The sequence below is a fragment of the Euleptes europaea genome, chromosome 4 (genome assembly GCF_029931775.1).
Source record: "Euleptes europaea isolate rEulEur1 chromosome 4, rEulEur1.hap1, whole genome shotgun sequence".
Lineage (NCBI taxonomy): Eukaryota > Metazoa > Chordata > Lepidosauria > Squamata > Sphaerodactylidae > Euleptes > Euleptes europaea.
The window spans coordinates 29,605,042-29,625,682 of NC_079315.1; the positions used below are offsets into that span (position 1 = coordinate 29,605,042).

Here is a 20,641-nt window from a genome sequence, read left to right on the forward strand (position 1 = left end):
AGCTTAGATAAATATTTCTTCAGTGACCGGCTGTATTCATTTAGACTTCCAGCTGGAAAAAAGGAGTTGTGGCCAATGAAGAATCTAAGCTGTCTTATTCCAGCTTTTGGCTGCAGAATTTGTAAGACTGGAGTTCTGCTACACTGTGTAAATTTTACACCTCAGTGTAAATATCTGGAATTCTGCTGTGTCCTGGGTACAATGTACCCCATGCTTTCGTTAGGAATTTGTTGTTACTAGGGTAGTTGAGAGATTTCTTAAGTGAGAAGCCTCTCTGGGTACCTTCCACTGCTCTTTATATATCTGGTTATGACGTTACAAGCAGTTCTGATGGTGGAGCTATATATAGACAGGATACTGAGGACTAGAAGCCCAGGTTGCTGCTGAAAGCCATGGAGTGGAGAGATCAGTGGGCAGGGAAGAATGCTTAACCCTTCCTGTTCCCGTCATTCCTGCCCTCCCTCTTCCCCACAGCCACTTTGCTATGCATGTGTCCAGTATCAGCCTGGGAGGAAAAGTGATTTGAGGAAGGGGTTTGCAAAGGGAAAGCAGTGAACAGGAAGGAAGCCTTGGTTGCCTAATATAAAATGTCTTTCTGTTGTACATTGGAATGGTATAATCAGGACTTTGTGGGATATGCTGGAAATGGACAAGAATTTTATTGGACTTAGAATTTAGGATCTTGATAATGTCAGCTGCTTTTCTTTTTACTTAAAAAAGGCAATATTCTAGTCCTCGTTAAGAACTGAACTTATACGAGTAATGCATTTATGTTTGGTTATTAGCCGCGTGATCCCCGTGGGACTGCTTCAGGTTTTTTATTTAAAGTTATTCATGATTTTTCTAACCTTCAGAAGTGACTTCGCAGCTGTCCCGCAACTTGTTCCATGGTTTCAGGAACTTATTTTAGCACAAATTTAAATTTTGCCTTGATCCCAAAGCAAAGTGAATCGAGGCCATTTCTATGAATAATCTTAACTTCGGGTTTCTCTTTCCCCACCCATTCTTGCTTGTCCTGCCCTGTTCCAAGCCCTCCCAGATAAGCCATTTTGGTCAGTTTCAGTAGAGAGTGTTCAGATCTCAGGAAGGGAGCCAGCTCCCCCTCCCCTCATGCCTTAGCAGCGTCCTCTCTGGTCAGTGTCAGCAGCATGGTAATATCATGTGGGAACAGAGAAAATCAAATGAAATAATCCCACTGCTGGGCTGGGTGGGGCTAGTGACGTGTGGGCAGGCTCCTGGGCTGGTAAGGGAGTGACAGTGGCCATGGGCCAGGAAGTTTCCGGCGGGGTTTTTGTTTATAGTGCTGTTTTAGCAATAAAATGCTTATCCCCCCCCCCCACACACACACACCGCATAGGCATCCTCTCTAGTATCTCTGGTCAGTTTCCACAGCAAGAGTTCCATGGGGCTTACTTTTGAGTAAAAGCACACCCGCTTGCACCCTCGCTGATGAGTATCAGCATGCCCTGGAAGGCTGCAATCCCACATTCTTGCTAAAAAAAAAAAAGCCCATTGAGGCTTATGTCTAAGTAAAGGAAATTGCCTGGCTGGCTTCTTGGGCGCATTTCAAAATATGGGAATGACCAGCAGCCTAAAACATGTCATTTTTTAAATCCATGTTTGAGTAGTATTTTGCATTCACTAAGGTCTTGGTCTCCCAGCTTTTCAACGAATTGTAATTGCTCACATTTGACCAATGGCTATTCTTTAGTATTATTACTTTTGTTTAGTTCTTCTTTCTCACTGCAATAAAAACAGTATGAACAGTATAAAAACATGAAAGACACAATGCAGAGTAAACTTTAAGAATGTCTTTGTCTTCTTCACAGTTTTTGCTCGAATCCTAAAAGCTCCAGAATCTTACAATGTCAGCTTTGGCTCTGTGGTAACACTGCGGTGTGCGGCAACAGGCATTCCAACTCCTACTGTAACATGGCTTGAAAATGGAAAAGCTGTAAGTGTCCTTGTAATTCTTTGGGTTTGGTGATAACAGCATCTAGAAATGTGTTTTTCTTTTTTGCATCAGCCATAAAAGGGAGATGCTTTTTTCTCCCAATCTGGTTTAAAATTGGCAGACAGGGTCCCGTATGTAGGTTAACAATCCCTGAGAGTTTCATTCTAAGTTGTATGGCAAATGCAAAAAGTTAGATCCAGAAATTTGTTTCTTGTGGAAATGAATAAAAAAATCAAATATGTCTAATAGTGAAAATTAAAAATGAAAAAAAGGACAAAATTAATAAAAAAACAGAAATTAAATTTTGCTGGATATGTCAAATGAGAACTAGAATCAAACATTTAGTTGATCTGGGTGTCTGTTGCCCTGTTTTTGCATAGCTCTTGCTCATTACTTGAATGCAGTGGGTATTGCACAGGAGAACTTTCCTGTGGACTGTAATCCATGTTAATAAACAAAAGTGGCATGACAGTTAGATTTTCAGCCTCAAGTACCCAAATGTCTTGGGCAGACCTGAATCCCCCCACCCCCATATCTGTGAAAAATGGCGAATCAAATATTAATCTTTGGGAACTAGAAAACTGACAGGGAGCCAACTGCAGGTAAAGTGGATACAAAGCTGAATTCCACTCCAGCATTACATTTGAATCTGAATCTGTAATGTGGACTTGCAAACTTGGAAACTAAACATTAAAAGTCAGTGCAGCTGACTTTTTTGAAATCTCAAGTGGCATTAGAGAAGTGTGTTACATTTGGCCTGCTCCTATTTGCAGAACTTCTATAGTAACATTTTATTCCTTTTCCTTGGCCTTATTTGGGTTTGCGCAGTCAGCTCTTTGGCATCCATGCCTGCCAGGTAAAAATCAGCTGTAACTCTCAAGACCAAACCATTTAAAATATGGTAAGCAGACCTTTACTGCATGAGTGCATGCCTTAATTCTTAACCAGGGCCAGATGGAATCAAGGGTATCTAGTTAGAGATTGATTTATGCCAGCAGCTTAGTTTTTTTTTTTAAATGATTAGATTAATGGAGGAGAATAAGAGAGGGCTAAAAACCATATTTGCTATATAGAACACCCATGTTCAGAGGCAGCATGTTTTAATTACTAGAAGCCGAGAATAAATAACAGTTTATTTTGATATTTATAACCTGCTTTTCTCCCTAATGGGGACCCACCAAAGCATCTTACATCAGTGTGCTCTCCACCATGTTATCCTCATAACAACCCTGTGACGCAGGTTACACTGAGAGAGAATGACTGGCCCAAGGTCACCCAGTGAGTGGACAGTCACAACTGACATTCCATGTCTGCAGGCTTCCAGAAGTATCTGGACTAGATGGAGCTTTGGTCAGAACCTTTCTTGTGTTCTTCAGTGGGTTCCAGGAAATTATTGGGCTACTGGTTCTGCAATTTTTTTTGCAAAAGACTCAGGCTTAATTCAATCTATCCACATACAGCGAACATGTGTACATATGTCTGTGTGAATAGAGACTACTTTCCTATTCAGCCCAAAGTTACACTGTGATAATCTGAGAGTAAAGAAGAAAACTTTATCTGTACATGTATGCTTTCCCAATGGCGAAAACATTGCCCGTCCAGGACTGTTTTAGACGCAGAAAATAGTGCAGGAAAGATACTTCAAAAAACCCTCTCATCATGCTGCCATCCTGAGCCAAATTGGGCTCCCACGTGACTTTTTAAAAAATGCTGGGAACTCCTGACAAGGAATTTCCAGCATATCTTCTTCTTAGGCCAGCAGACTCCAATTTCTTTGAACAGAAATAAACAGTTATTGTAAACACAGCGGGTTTATCTGCACCACAGATAAGGAACTTGTTCAGTTCTTTCTCTCTCTGGGATTCCTGGGTGTGGGAATCTATAGCAGAAAATTCTCAGCATCTCCCAAAAATACAGTCCCCAACATTCTTTGGGGGAGCCAAGATGATAATATAAAACTGATATAAATTTGTCTTGTAGTTATCCCCACAGTCTCATCTTGATTCAATTTTTATTTTTTTAATTTAGTCTATAAAGAGGCCTTCTTGAAAGTGAGATTTTTGATTTATATATAATAGAAATTAAAATTTAACAGAGTCTCACATTTCAAGCTGGAAAGCTAATTGTCAGCTTAGAAGGGCTAAAAGTCAATTACTTGCAGTGTCCCTCAGACTTTTTGGGGATATTTTCTCTTAGTTGATGTAATGCAAATAGCAGAAGGTAGCACTTAACTGTTTTTCAAGCTGTTTTGAAATTATTTGTGCCAAAGCAGAAAGGGATTGCCTTACCCAAAGAGAGACAGTCCATTTTCTTTTCTTTTCTTTTTTTTTATAATTTTTTTTATTATTTTCATAATAAACACAAAAAAAAGAAAAAAAAGAAAAAAAAATACAAAGTACATATACATTTAAAAAGAATAAAAAATAAAAAGAAAAATTACAAATTCAGCGCACTGTTTCTCCACTAATACAATATTCAAATCTCTCTATAAATCATACCGTGCCCTGAATCCAAACCACATCCCCCCACCACAGTGCCCTCCATCAATTGACTTCCGATGGAGTGTTATGACATATCAGAAAAAAATTCTATTATTATATCATATTTAAAATCATATTGTACTATAATTCGTTAACTATACTTTTAAAATCCGTTTTTGCCACTTTATCCCAATATGCGGTGGCCTTTACCCATATACATTTAAATTCCTCCATATCTTTATCTTGTAAAAATGCTGTAATTTTGGCCATCCGCATATACATCCATAATTTTTCTCGCCACTCTTTAATTGAAGGTTTATTTGTTAGCTTCCATTTTTTAGCAATTACAATTCTTGCTGCAGCAAAGCTATATTGGCATATGACTCTATCACCTTTATCTAGATCTCTTTTTGGAATACCCAAAAGACAAAAGGCGGGGTCTTTCTTAATTTTTAATTTAATCAGATTGTTGGTTTCCTTCAGAACTAATCTCCAAAACCTCCTTATTTTTTTACAAAACCACCAAACGTGCATAAATGTACCTATTTCCGTACCACATTTCCAACATAAAGCTTCATCATCCTTCTTCATTTTACTTAGTAGTACTGGGGTTATATGCCATCTATAAAACATTTTATACAAATTTTCTCTTATTTCATTTGAAATTGTAAAATTAAATTCCTTTTTCCATAACTTTTCCCAAATTTCTAAGTCTATGTTATAACCTAAATCTCTCATCCATTTCAGCATCACAAACTTAATCCTTTCTTGTTCCAAATTTGTTTCTATAAGTAGTTTATAAACCCTACCTATCAATCCTTTATTTCCCTTGGATAATATAATCTCAAATTTTGATTTGGTTTGGTTAAAACCCAGCTTATTATCTTTGTTAAAAACATCTCTTAGTTTGTAATACATAAACCAATCTTTAATCAGAATTTCTTCTCTTGATTTCAATATCCATATACCGTCTTTATATTCCGTTATTTCTCTATAATTGTTACAATCCAAATTTAAGTGTGCACCTCTTCTCATAAATGCTTCTATAGGGTTAATCCAGCCGGGTGTTTTACTTTCAAAAACTTCTTTATATTTATTCCATATTTGTAGTAAATTTTTTCTAATAATATGGGAATTAAATTCTTTATTTACTTTCTCCTTTTCATACCACAAATAAGCATGCCACCCAAATCTCAACTTAAAACCTTCTAATTCTAATAGTTTCGGATTCTCTAAGAGAATCCAATTTTTAATCCAGGTGAAGCATGCTGCTTGATAATACATTTTCAAATCTGGTAATCCAAATCCTCCCGTATCTTTTTGTTCAATTAAATTATTATATGCAATTCTGTGTCTTTCTTTACCCCAGAGAAATCTCATAATGTCTTTTTTCCAGACATCAAATATCTGTACACCCTTAAGTATTGGGAGGTTTTGAAACAAAAAAAGCATTTTAGGTAATAACATCATTTTAACTACTGAAATTCTTCCCCACAATGATAATGGCAATTTTTCCCAATTTACCAAGTCCTTTTTTATCTGTTGCCATTGATTCACATAATTGTCTTGGAATAAGTTAAGATTATTGTTTGTTAGCCATATTCCTAAATATTTGACTTTATTTTCAATAATGAACCCCGTCTTTTTTATTAGTATTTGTTGTTGTGAAAGAGTCATATTCTTAGTTAAAAAGAGACAGTCCATTTTCTGAAGTTCTTTTGCAACTTTTCTAATTTGTTTTCCTGTCCCTGCAAGTTTTGTCCGTGAAACAGAGACCATTGGAATTGAACTGTGTGATCCAAGCTGATAATGAAGAGTCATGACTTGCTCTCCAAATTCTCAAATTTCTTTTCCAAAATGTTCAGCCAGAGCAGAGCACCACATAAAAACTTTCTAGTTTACAACAGAATTTTTAAGGGTAGATGCTGCCTGTGTAAGTACAAGAAGAGCAAAAGAGAAGGGATATTTTGTGGGAGCGTGAAATTGTAAAGTGTGAAGTGGTAACTTTTATCAGCAGTGGTTCTGAACATCTGCAAGGCAGTGACTGCTATGAAACAGGAGTGTTTTGTGTGTGTGTTTACATATGCAGGATATGGGGAAAAACTGGATTTCCTTTTAATTTTTTAAAAGTAAGGCTCTAGGGAAATGTATGTGCAAGAGCTCGGAAACCACAGTGCAGCAGAAGAGGCATTCTTTAGTACACTCTGGGTTAGATCCTGTCAGCTTTTCACTTGATCTCTTCCAAATTCTCCAACTCACTGCAGCCACTGTCCCTTGTGGCTACTGTCCGCATGGGTCCCATGACCACTGATACTCGTTTTGGTGGTCAAAGGGGGCTCTCTCAGCCTACTTTTGCCAGTGGAAAACTTGGTGGGGTGCAATCCTGCATATTATATTTTACTCCCATTGAACCTTTTCCTTCTGGGCCTACTAAATTCTTCCCCTTGTTATCTCCCAATCCCATATGTATTGTTCCCATCTTTCACAGAAACGCTTCCTGTCATAAACTCCATAGGAGCCTGTCTTTTTTTTTTGCAGGTGCAGATTATAAAGTGTTGTGCGCATAGATAGTTGTGCACATAATAATCCATAACACCAAATTCAGTAGGAATCAATTAGAAAGCTTGAGCCAATCGATTTCATGTGTTTTAATTTATTTTGAATGCAGACTTTTATTCTCCTGGTTGCATAGTTTGCATACACAGCCCAGCTCAAGGGACACAATTGATCTCCACTGTGTCTGCAGAAAATTCTACATATGCCATATGGAAATAAGGAGAAGCAGTTTAAATATGAAGTTTTGTAGTGCAATAGCTCAGGCATTACAACACCTGGACAAACTCAAGGAAAATGGAGTTCATGCCCTCAGGAAATTGCTTCTGCACACCAGCAAGAACAATTTCTGCAGACTAAATCAAGGAAGTGATTTCTGAAGAAACAATTTGATTAAATATTTAATTCTGGACAAAGTGAAATGTTTAGAAAAATAGCAAGCCCTGACAAAGGCACTTTTTCATATGAATGACTCCTATTCTAACATATACTTATTAAAGTAGGAATGATGCATTGCTACTTAAAGTGGAATAAAAGGGACTCTAAGGCTGGTGTGGATCAGAAAAGAATATTGAATATCAGTTCTAAATCACTGGCTCTTTAACGCATCCCTATTCATTCAAGTATTTGTGGAGTTGAATTTCTACAGGTGGGAACTGTGTATAGTAGGGTACGTGTTCCATATAATTATACTTGTGTTGAGAAGCACGTATATATACCAGGTAGATATCTGGAGAAGTGGGTGGATGAATTTTCTTTGGCTCTAGGAGCCAGCCCAAAAATATTAGAAGCCAGAGTCATTTTTCAGCCCTCAGGGTTTTGTATTTGATGACCATATTTTCTGATTATTCCTATCACAAAATCTAATCCTAACCTCTTCACAATTTGAATGAATGAATTTATTTTTATGGCATTAGCCAGTACATCCTCTTCACAGTTTCTTGTAATTTTATTATGACAAAATTGCTGTAGTATATAAACAAACCAGTGGAGGACCTGCAAAATGTGTGAGGGAAGGAAACTCCATCCATCCCCACACCCTAATTTTTCTCTCTCCCTCATTTCTCGCCCTTCTGCCCCTCCTCCCACTCCTCAACTGGCACCCAGTGAAGTTGATGGGCACTGGATTTGTCATAGTCAAAAGGATGTATTTCTTCACTCAGAGAGTGATCGACCTATAGAATTTGCTGCTGTGGGATGTGGTGATATCCATTAGATTACTTTAAAAGGAGTCTATGATGCGAATGGCTAAATTAAACCTCCATGTTTAGAGCTAATAACCTTCTGAATATTAACAGGAGGAGTCTCTGGCACGTATGCTGTGCTTGTAGGCCTTCTGTGGGTATGTTGTTAGCTGCTTTGTGAAACCAAATGGTGCATTAGATGGACCACTATTCTGGTCCATAACTAGGGTTTCCAGGTCCCTCTTTGCCACTGGTGGGAGGTTTTTTGGGGTGGAGCCTGAGGAGAGTGGGGTTTGAATTAACTATATGTATTTTTCTGGCAAGGCCGTAATAAAGTGTTTGTTTGTTGAGTGGGGTTTGGGGAGGGGAGGGACTTCAATGCCATAGAGTCCAATTGCCAAAGCAGCCATTTTCTCCAGGGGAACTGATTTCTGTCGCTTGGAGGTCAGTTGTAATAGCGGGAGATCTCCAGCTAATACCTGGAAGATGGCAACCCTATCAATCACAGATGCTATTATGTTCTCTCTCTCTCTCTCTCTCTCTTTCTCTCTCTCTCTCTCTCTCTCTCTCTCTTTCTCTCTTTCACTTTTTGTAAAGTTATCCACAGTGTTCATTCCTTCTTCTTCTTTGCTTTAGGTCTCAGCGGGATCCATAGTGGAAACAGTAAATGACAGAATGATTGATTCTCGGCTGCAAGTTTATGTCACTCGACCTGGCTTGTTCACTTGCGTAGCCACCAACAAGCACAGTGAGACATACGGCACTGCAAAAGCTGCAGCCACTATCAATGTATCAGGTATGTGCTATAGGGAAAAGGCCCGGCTTGTGCATGGTTAAAAGATATTTAGCTCCAGCATGGGATTTTTCTCTCTTTCTCTCTTTTGTGCATACACACACAGAGACATTGCAGAAAGCGAAGAGCTTCTCTTCCTTATAATTTACAGCTGGGTATATTTGATCCAGGACTGCACTTCTTCGCCTGGCTATTTCTTCCTATATTGTTACACTTCAGAGGCTGGCATAGCTATAATTTCCTACATATTTGCTTCCATCCTGGTTACAGTGTCCTAAGAACACTCTGTAAACTCATCCAGGAGAAGGAAGTAACAGTGATAGAGCACTATTAATATCACTTGCCAACCAATGTGAAAATAGTTTTCTGAGCTACCAACATCTTGGATATTACTTATGAGAACTGGTACTGCGGTGATCCTAAAGGACAACATATAGAATCTCAAACTATTCAGACAATACTTTAAATTATACCAACTGAGGCCAGTGCACACAACATTATGGACTGGTGCAGACATAACGTGAAGCATGGTTTATTTTAGCTATTGCTGGTTTGTGAGACCAGGGCTGCGTCCACACAGGGACAAGAAAATCCACTCCCATGGTGGAAATAGCAGCAAGCAAGATGCAGACATAAGGGGATGGCATCCACATGCCCCGTCCATGCACTGCTTGCTGCTGGCACCACCCCTTTCCTGCTCATTGCGTGGGCGCAGAAGCACCAACTGGATGATCATCTTGCCCAGCCTCCTCACAGCCCAGCATTCTCCCTCCCAGATTGTCTGTGTGCAAAATTTTCACACGGAGGCTCTGCGTGCAGCTGGCATGCCATTTTCACTTTAAGTCAAAGCAACAGATGTTTGCTGCAGCTTAAAAGGAAAAGCCCCAAAACCTTCAGAGCCTCTGAAAGACCCCAGTGTAGTCCAGAAGCTCCCAAATAAAGCGGGGTCATGCTCTGTTCCACCTGAGAAAATAATATCTGACTAGAAACAGCCCAACGTATATGAGGGTAGTGCCATGGAACAAACCAGGATTAAGCCATTAAGTCTACATTCATATGTCACCTGAAACCATAGTTAAAAATTGATGATGATGATGATAATAATAATAATTAAAAAATTAGCTTCAGACCATGATTTGAGATCTTAGTAATAAATAAATTAAATAAATTAATAAATAAATTAGTAATAATAAATTAGCTTCAGACCATGATTTGAGATCTTAGTTTGATGTATAGCTAACCACTGTTAGTGGAATGATCTGCACTGAGACAATCACACTCCCTTTAGTTAGCCTAAATTGTGGTTTCACTATATGTCTGAACTGAATCTGTAGCCTGGTTTGCGCAAAACCATAATTTAATGAAACTAACTACAGTTTGTGATTGCCTGAATGTGTTGGGAGGCTGTTATGTTCTAGGATGATCTTCTGAAATTCCCCCTGATGTAGTATCAGTACACTGTGATTTTATGCAAACATTTCACCATATGTAAACTGAAGGGGAAAATGATCTCATTCAGAGCATCTGTGAACTATGTCACTCTTTTAAAAAAACACACCAAGGTGCTATTTCTGAGTTCCTGTGTGGAATGACAGGATGCACTGTATCAAAAGGTTCTGAGCCATCCTGCATTTTGCATAGAAAACCTACTGGGTCAGAAGTGATACCGTGTACAGTGCTTAGGACACACAAAGGTGCTGCTTCTGATCCTCCAGACGCCCTATACAAGATGACAGGATGCCCTACTGGTCTCTACATTATTAAAGAGACTTTTGGGTCATTGCCCAGTAGGAGAGAGGGGCACAAGGACTGGTTCTCCACCCAAGTGATCCAAGCAGCTGGCTCTACAGTGAGGACAGGGTACCCAACATGCCGCTGGGGCTTGGCTTGCTTCCAGCCAACAACAGTGCAGGAGAAAATGCCAAGCGAGGCTGGTATCCAGTAGCAGCTGCTAGATCTGCACTTCTTCCTGCTGGGGCCAAGGCAAGCTCCTGAAGTGACAAGATGTCCCTTGGCAACATGCAAGAAGAGGCACCAAGTGTGGTATATGCCTATTGTTTTAGATCTTTGCTGCCACCAAGCAGAGGCAGATCGAAGACAAGCACAATCCCTCTTAGCACTGTTGGACCTTGGCTTGCTGTATGGGAGGAAGTGATGGTGGGATATCCTGATTGGGCTGGCCAAATACCTTCAACCAGGGTGTTGTCATGTTGGGAAGGAAGCCCAAAACCTTCAGTGGTCCCAGAAAGAACGGCGCCATTTGCAGGCATCCCATCCAGTTTGTGCCGCAAAAACACATGTCAGGGGCCACCCACTGGACACTGCCAGTTTGTATATCTATATATACAATTATTTAAGATGAAATAAACGCTTGGATCTAGACCAAGTTTTCTGTCCACACAAGGCACTTTAGTCAGAGGAAAAGAATGTTCCTGCCTCTCTCCTCCTACTATAGCCCACTGATCTCCTGGGGGGTGGGGACTCTTAGGAACAGCACGAGAAGCAAATTGAAGATCCACAATAGGAAGAGGGAATTGATGAGAAATACCCTATCCCTTCCATTAGCAGAAAATTTAGCTTGGATCCAACCCAAAGTGAGTCGGGAGACATTGGCCTTGTTCTATATATGTGTGTACATAGCTACATCATGTAAGTGATAATCACAACAATCAGCAGTTGGACAGGGAATGAGGATCTCGTCCCCTTCTTCTGATTGGCCATATAATTGATCATCAGCAAGGGCTTTACATGCATGGCTCTGGGAGCAAGACTGGGAGAGGGACAATGCACCTGGCACCTGGCTGGAGTTCCTCATCCAGCTAGGAATATGCATGTTGGAGAAGCTTGCTTGCCTGAAAATATTCCTTGCATATATGGAGCAATAAAGTATCTTAGGGATTTTTTCTTCACTTTCATCTCTCTAGAAGATTAAAGGAGAAAGTCTACAAATTTTTTAGCGTTCTGTTTGTGATCACAAAATTACAAATATGTTTTAAATACAACACAAATTGCACTGACCAACTCTCTCTTTCTCTCTCTCTCTCTCTCTCTCTCTCTCTCTCTCTCTCTCTCTCTCTCTCTCTCTCTTTCTCTCTCAAAATTCTTTATCGGGATGGACCTTTGGCCATTTCCCTTAGAGTGGAGGTAAGCATAATCTATGAATGGATATTATTGTATGATAAGAAAAGTGCACACAACAGCTTGGTGAGACTCCCTTGTTAAGCTACTTATCATACTGCTAAGGCTGAAAGTAGCTGCAGATAACTGACAGTGTAATCCTAAACAGGTACACTGTTCTAAACCCACTGAGTATGATGGAATTAGAAGGGTGTCGCTGCTTAGGATTGTACTGTGAATTATCCACTGTCAACAAGTTAACTTTGCAGACTCCCCGTTAACTTCTCAAACCAGCAACATGTTGAATGATTATTTACTATTGTATTTAGTAGTACATCAATTGAAGTTACCAATTAGGTATGCGTATTTGTTCAGGAAATGCAAATACAGTTAAATGTATTTGTCTTAGCCACTAGCAACAGATAAAAGCAGACATGAGAGCAACAAGCAAGCAAAATAATACGCCAAGAAAAACCTAGACATTATGAGACTTACTTACAATATGTCGATCCAAAATTAATTGTTATTAAATGGATCCAAGTTAACAACTATACCTGGATCTTCAAAACATTTAATCACATTTCAGCCCAAACCAGAAAAGATGGGTACAATTCTGCATAAGCTGTTTGTTTTCACCAGCAATAAAATATTTATTTTTTGTAAATTTTATTCATATTAATGGACTTGCAAATATTGAATGAAGATATTTATTCTGTGCATTCACAGTCATAGAACAGTAAAACAAATATTGCAAAATGTCTTCAACATTTACAGATGCAAGCCAGTAAACTGTAAATGATCCAAACTCAACTCCTGCTCCTGTTGACTCCCCAGCTTTCAGCCTTACAACATTGAGATGGTTTTTCCAGTTCCCAGATCAAGAAAACAGAATCCCCAAATATCAGCAAGAGTCGACTCATTAACAGCTAGATGACAATCCATTTTGATTTTGTCATAAATAAAGTTCAACCAATGCTGTTTGCAGAAAATACCCCTGCAGATGGGGGTGTGATAAAAGGGTCCATAGCACCTACTTTGTATGTAGATGGTCACAGGCTCAGTCCTTGACACCTCCAGCTAGATGATCTTGGGAGACTGGTGCTGGGAATGAGCCCTCTCAGCTGAAGCCCTGGAGAGCCACTGTCAATCACTGGCAACCAGACATTGTCTGCAGCAGAATATCTAGGTCTACCGATGGCTTGTTCCTCAGCAGAGATCTCAATTAGTAGTTACCCACCTTTAAAATTTACAGAATATTTACAATCAGTTTCCAGTGGGCAGCCATGTTGGTCTGCAGTAGAAGAGCAAGATTTGAGTTCAGTAGCATCCTAACAAACAACAAAATTTCCAGGGTATAAGCTTTTGAGAGTCATTGCTCTGACAAAGGAAGAAAATCAGAAAACACATAACGTGGTGGTGGTGGTGGAAAGTGCCATCAAGTCACAGGCAACTTACATTGACCCCATAGGGTTTTCAAGGCAAGAGACGAACATAGGTGGTTTGCCATTGCTGCCTCTGCAATAGCAACCCTGGATTTCTTTGGTGGTCTCCCAGGACGTACTAACCAGGGCTAACCCTGTTTAGCTTCTGAAATCTGACGAGATCAGGCATAACTAACGAAATGGGGAACTTGATTTATAATAAATTATTTAAATTTTATCATTGTTTTCTTGATGCTTTAAGGAATTATTTAACTCAACCAATTCTGAATGAGACTTAAGGATCACTTGCAACATAAAAAAAACACTGATTGATTCCCCCCCCCCAACACTAATTAGGAACCTGGCTCTTGACATGTTGAGTAATGATGCTGGAGAAAGCCATAGGCGATGTGTATATTATTCATGAGACAGGATGAGTAGAATGTAACATAAGAACAAATACTACCTTTAGCTCATCTCCTGTATACTTGGGGATGTGGCACTCTTATCATGTTACCCTCTTGATTAACCACTTCCTTCTCTTAAAATATGAGCCCTCTCCTCTAAAACTTGATACATCAAAAGAAATGGGATGGAAACATGGGATAGAATGCTGATGCTATTACATCTGGAATTCGTAGACGCTGCTGAGTGTTGGGAACAGGATGCGTAATCATGTCTTGTCCCTTGACAATAGCAACTCATTTTCCATGTGACAAATCCAGTAGGCTGAGGATGAATATCTGGGGAATGAAGGACATTTTTATGGAGGTGCAGATAGCTTAGTTCAGCTTTCCAAATACGTAGGGCTCAGATAAATTGAACTCTGTAAACTGAGTAAAGTTGACACAGAATGAACAGCACAGATCATTCTGGCTAAGAGCTGTCCTCTTGCATTGTGTGTGTGTGTGTGTTGCAGCAAAGGTAGTATGGAACACCTGGGACTTGTGCTTGTAGAAGTGTGCTAAATCAGACTTGGAAATAGACCCTTGCCTGAGCTCTATGCAAGTAATCATTAATGAGGGACTAAACTGAGGCATATTTGTGAATTGGAAAAGAGATTATTCTTACTCCAATTGACTAATGGTAATGTCTACCAGCCCTGACCTGGATGGCCCAGGCTAGCCTGATCTTGTCAGATCTCAGAAGCTAAGCAGGGTCAGCCCTGGTTAGTATTTGGATGGGAGACCACCAAGGAATACCAGGGTTGCTGTGCAGAGGAAGGCACTGGCAAACCACTTCTGTTAGTCTCTTGCCATGAAAACCCCAAAAAGGGGTCGCCATAAGTTGGCTGCGACTTGATGGGCACTTTACACACACAATGTCTACCAGCATGATGTAGTGGTTCTCTAATGTGGAGAACCAGGTTTGATTCCCCACTCCTCCACGTGAGCAGCGGACTCTAATCCGGTGAACCGGGTTGGTTTCCCCACTCCTCCACATGAAGCCAGCTGGGTGACCTTGGGCTAGTCAAGGTTCACTCTGTACTCTCAAAGCCCCACCTACCTCACAAGATGTCTGTTGTGGGGAGAGGAAGGGAAGGAGATGTAAACTGGTTTGATTCTCCTTTTAAAAAGGTAGAGAAAGTCGGCATATAAAAACCAACTCTTCTTCTTCCACCACCACCACCACGGGTATGTGTGGGCGGGTGGCTTGCTTTGCAAGGCAGCTCTATGAGGTGCAAGAGGTACCAACTGCAATTTATTTATTTATTTACATTATTTATAGTCTGCTATAAAGAGGGAAGGCAGATTATACAATGTAATCTGGGTGGCGTTTGGGGAGGGGAGGGGCTTCATTGCCATAGAGTCCAATTGCCAAAGCAGCCATTTTCTCCAGGTGAACTGATCTCTATCAATGAGATCAGTTGTAATAGCAAATCTCCAGCCAGTACCTGGAGGTTGTAGTCAAAATTCGGCTGCAAGTGCTACTCGGGAGTTTAGAATTCAAGCTGCAAGCACCAGCAAAAGTAAACCTAAAATAAGGTAACTACAATACAAAATTGCTCTTAAAATGTATACTAAAGGTAATTACTAACAGGCACAACCTTAGTTGAGCAAACAGGAATTTTACAAAAGGTTCAAAGTGAATTCAATATAACAGCATACAAGCTTTACACAAAGATAAATATAGGCAAAAGTGCTCAATGCATATCATAATTTCAAGTCCATGCATGTAGATTGCAAAATTCAAGCAACGGAGACAAGACGTGGTGCAATGGAAATCCGGTATAATTCCATTTCATATGAAACTTTTTCAAGCTCTTAGTCCTTCCGTGCTAAGTTCATTCAATATATGAAGGAGTGTGCCTTCCTTGTATACATGGACGGCAAAGTAAGATGCAGATCTCCAGCCAGTACCTGGAGGTTGGCAACCCTCTTCCCCCTCATTCTTAATCTTGCTTCTGAAGCCAAAAAATTCATGCCAGGGAGAAACATCACCAGGATACTGGGGGTGGGTATCCATTTGTTTTAAAAACATAATGGAAACTATACTGTTGTATGGCTTTTGTGGTAAAAGTGGAAAGGAAAAACCAGAATGAATGAGAAATTAATGAAGAGTCTCGTTCATTTGTCATTTGTTCCCTCCCCCCATTGCTTTACATTGGCAATACAAAGCAATGTTATGGGAGCATTTTGCCTAGAATACATTGGCTAGAGCAGCATGTCGAGTTCACAGAAAGTTTACCGGGAGAAAGACCAAATGAGAGGATTGTATCTGAGTGCCTGGAAATCTTTGCAGCAATGACACACTTGAGCAATGGGAATCTGATAGGATTGTACACCTATTTAATTGCCTCTAAAACGGGCAGCCTTTGTTGTCTCTCTCTGAACTGTGGCAGATCTGATGCCTTGAGGGCCTAGTAAAATATCTGAACACTTCATGACACGTGGCTTCAAAACACCACAGACAGAAGAAAATTGGGCTAAGCTTCTTTGTGGGATCGGAAAACAAATGGCAAAAAAACCCTTAAAATTAACAAACGAAAAAAGAAGCAAATGTAATTTATATGCATGAAAGGTTAAATTAATGATGTCTTTAAAATGCAAACAAACGATGAAAAGATACAGTGTGGTCCCCAGTACACACCCTTCCCATAATGCTCATGGCATCTTTAAAGCAGGCCTTAGAAATATATCTCCCAGCCAAATGAAGAGTTCTTGAGAATTCAAAAGCTTGCAAACTGAGGTATTTTAGTTGATCCTCATAAACAGTATCACTTGGCTTTTTCTTTGGACCTTAGAAATAGTGACTTGTGGATTTAAAAAACATGATTAAACAGTTACATGATAACTTCTGAATCTCTGCACAATTCTTTAGTGCACAGACGTTTCCATGTGTGTGTGTGTTTCTCCCACCAGCAGACTCTACAAGGGTGACACAGGCTACTGCAGCACCTACCGAGGAGACGTGTGCAGCGCTCTTCTGGCAAAGGATGCCCTTGTTTTCTTCAACTCCTCCTACGGGGACCCAGAAGAGACCCAAGAACTGCTTGTCCGCACAGCTTGGGCAGAACTGAAAACAATGAGTCCTTTTTGCCGTCCTGCTGCTGAGTTGCTCTTGTGTCACTACATCTTCCAGGAGTGCAATCCTTCCAGGATAGGACCTTCTCCAAAACCTGTTTGCAGGTAATCCAAGTGAGCATTCCTCCCTAAGGACTGACATGGAGGGAATCTGCAGTGGGAGGGAGAATCAGTGGAAATTGCCAATTTACTCTGGATTCAACTCACTGATTGCTGTATTTGGAGAGGGGAGGGGTTGTGGCTCAGTGGTAGAGCATCTGCTTGGCTTGCAGACGGTCCCAGGTTCAATCCCTGGCATCTCCAAGTAGGTGATGTGAAAGACCTCTACCTGAGACCCTGGAGAGCCGCTGCCGATCTGAGTAGACAATAGTGACTTTGATGGACCAAGGGTCTGATTCAGTTTAAGGCAGCTTCACCTGTGTTCATGTGTGTATGTGAGAAAGCTGTAACTAAAGTAAGCAAATATATGCCAGATAATCATTGGAGGAGCTGTCATTTGATTTGGAAAACTGGACGGGAATTCAGGAAGAAACCTAGAGTAACTAGATGATCAAAGGTCCAATGGATTGTATTAAAGGTAAAGGTTGTGCAAACAACAGGTCCCTACTGACCTATGGGGTGACATCACATCACAACATTTACTAGGCAGACTAGTTTACAGGGTGGTTTGCCATTGCCTTCCCCAGTTATCTTCCCTTTACCCCCAACAAGCTGGGTACTCACTATACTGACCTCAGAAGGATGAAAGGCTGAGTTAGCCTTGAGCCGGCTACCTGAAACCGACTTCCATTGGGATCGAACTCAGTTCGTGAGCAGAGCATAGACTGCAGTAGCAGTACTGCAGTTTATCTTATTCCAATATTCCACCACAAATGCCATGTTTCATTGCTGTATTTTTTATGGCAGGAATGTGGAATGATATAGTATAGCCTGATCTCATCAGATATTGGCACCTCAGCAGGGTCGGTACTTGGATGGGAGACCACCAAGGAAGATGTTGTAGAGGCAGGCAATGGGAAACCCATCTGATTAATCACTTGCCTTGAAAATTCTATGGGGTTGCCATAAGTTGGCTGTGACTTGACGGCACTTTAAACACACGTTTTTTTATCGCACAAGCTATTTTTAACATTGCCTTCAAAAGCTGTTTGCCATTTGGCATAGGGGAGAGAGCCAGCCCTCTGTTTGCAAGTACAGGGAACTAGTTGCACTGTTCTTTGGATCCTGGCCATTGAATATTTGCGTCTTTCTTACCATGCATATGTGTATGGACTCATAGGTCATTTTCAAATGTTAATCCTTCCTAAATCCATTCTAAAGTAGGGTTGGTAGGTTTGGGTTTTTTGCAGCCAGCCTCTACTGCTACCACCTGTTACCACAAGTAAGAAGCATGGCTTTATGTTTTATTTATTAGGGTATTTATCTGGTGGTTCATGGAGGTGATCTTCAGGTGCAAAAAACAGTATATAATGATTCTTTCCAGCTGACTCAGTTGTCCCTCACTCAGGCAGAGAGAGACAACAGTTGAACATTTTGTTAGGAAAGCGGTGCACTAGCAGTTACTGAATGGACAGTCCTTTGTAGCTAGCTCTGATCAATAGTTCTGCAATTGTTCATGCTCAGTGAAGCAAGAACCATTTTCTTTCGGGAATATTCCTGAGGCATCATTGCCACGGTTTTTGCATTGGATTGTTTTGACAGACCTAGTATCTTGCTTGAAGAAAAGAACTATAGTTCCAGGATACAAAATTTCTTAAATTCAAGTCATAGTGTTTTCTTCTTTTGTGAAGGACTTAGGGAAAGCCATTCTTAGGGCACACCACAGTGGAAATAGTCAGCTTGGTTCTTTAATGCCACAGCGGAATTTCGGGAGCAGTCTCTTCATGGTACAGGATAGTCCTGTGCTGACATCATACCTTGCATGGTACAGAAAGAGGAACCAAATCTGAACCTGCCTAATCTAGACCTGCTTTGTTTCCATCTGCTATGCAAAGTGGAGGGTGGGCAGCAATTGCTATAGACCTGTTAGTGTGAGAATTGTGTAGCAGAAGAAAGCCCTGTGCAAAATTCTGTGTGGTAAAGTGGTACAACCATAAAGACTAGGGAGACCAGGGTTGCCAACTCTGGGTTGGAAAATACCTGGAGATTTTGGGGGTGGAGCCTGGGGAAGGTGGAGCTTGGGGAGGGGAAGGACATCATTGGTATACAATGCCATAGAATCCACCCTCCATAGCAGCCATTTTCTCCAGGTGAATTGTCACCTGGGGATCAGTTATAATAGTGGGAGATCTCCAGGCAGCACCTGGAGGTTGGCAACCCTAAGGGAGACCCAGGTTCAGCCCAAACTCTGCCATGAAGCTTGCTGGGGGACCTTCAGACAGATACTTTCTCTAGGCCTAATTGACCTTATTTTTCAGCGCAGCGTTTTTGTTGCAGCTCAGTTTCTTAAACTGCATCGGGTTTTGCTCCTATCTCTCACACAGTATCTTTTGGTGGTTGTTGCTCTCTCTTTTTTTCCTTTCAAGTTTTCCCTATGTTTTTTCAGACCACTGCCAAAGTGGTCTGAAAAATCCAGGGGGAAAACCCAGCGAAAAAATGAGAGAGCAACGGCTGGCAAAAGAAGAGGTGAAACCGATGTGTGTGTGTACAGAAGAGGGGAAACCGATGCAGTTGAAAAGCCAAGCTGAGGCAAAAACTCTGTGTGGAAAATCCCAGCGTTGCTATGATGATAGAAAGGAGGGAAGGGAGGATGCATATGCTGCCCTGAGCTCCATGGGGGAAGGGTAGGGGCAATAACCGAATACATAAATAAATAAATAAACAAACAAACAAACAAACAAACCTAAGTGAAACATTTTTTGTTTACATAGAAAGTACACTGACCATGTGGACATAGCTGTTAATCTATGACAGCACTTTAATTTCAACACAGCAAGTAACATTTTAAATATCTATACAATGCAGGAATTCACCACTTACCACATGAAAGTTACCGACACTAAAATCCAGAGCAAAAGAGCAGGATGGTGGGAATTAATGCCCCACTCCCTGGAGTCTATGTTACATGTCTGACACAGGTGAAGTAGACTAGCCCATATCACGTGACTCATCATTTTCAGCCTGGTGTGGTAATCCTGATGGGCCACAATGTCGGAGGTGAGGAGGCACTGAGGCGAGGAGCTGGAAGCGGCCCCTCCTTGGGCCATTGCCCCTCTTCTTCATGAAGAGGGCAACCCAGATGCGAGAGCAGCAGCCAATACCTTCCCACCAACAATTGTCTCCTCCTCGCGAAGAGGTGGTTGTGTCTGCTGTGCTGACACCAAGACTGCACAATAGCTGTTGTGCAGCTTCACAAGGGCAGTGGTTAGGGTTGCCAACCTCCAGGTGGTGACTGGAGATCACCCGCTATTACAACGGATCTCCAGGCAATAGAAATCAGTTCCTCTGGAGAAAATGGCTGCTTTGGCAATTGAACTCTATGGCATTGAAGTCCCTCCTCTCTCCAAATCCCGCCCTCCTAAGACTCCACCCCCCAAATCTCCAGGTATTTCCCAACCTGGAGCTGGCAACCCTAGCATTGGCCCATGCATCCATGTTGCTGCCACTTCCTGCCTA

At 41.0% G+C, this 20,641-nt stretch overlaps 1 protein-coding gene across 1 annotated transcript in view; it reads left to right on the top strand.

Annotated features, from left to right (window-relative positions):
• The window catches only part of MUSK (muscle associated receptor tyrosine kinase), a 63,944-nt gene that overhangs the window by 23,894 nt on the left and 19,409 nt on the right, over nt 1–20,641 (top strand). The window contains exons 6-8 of the mRNA XM_056848426.1: nt 1,830–1,954; nt 8,808–8,971; nt 16,865–17,131. Coding sequence (XP_056704404.1) covers nt 1,830–1,954; nt 8,808–8,971; nt 16,865–17,131 — 556 coding nt within the window. The remainder of the gene's footprint in view (nt 1–1,829; nt 1,955–8,807; nt 8,972–16,864; nt 17,132–20,641) is intronic.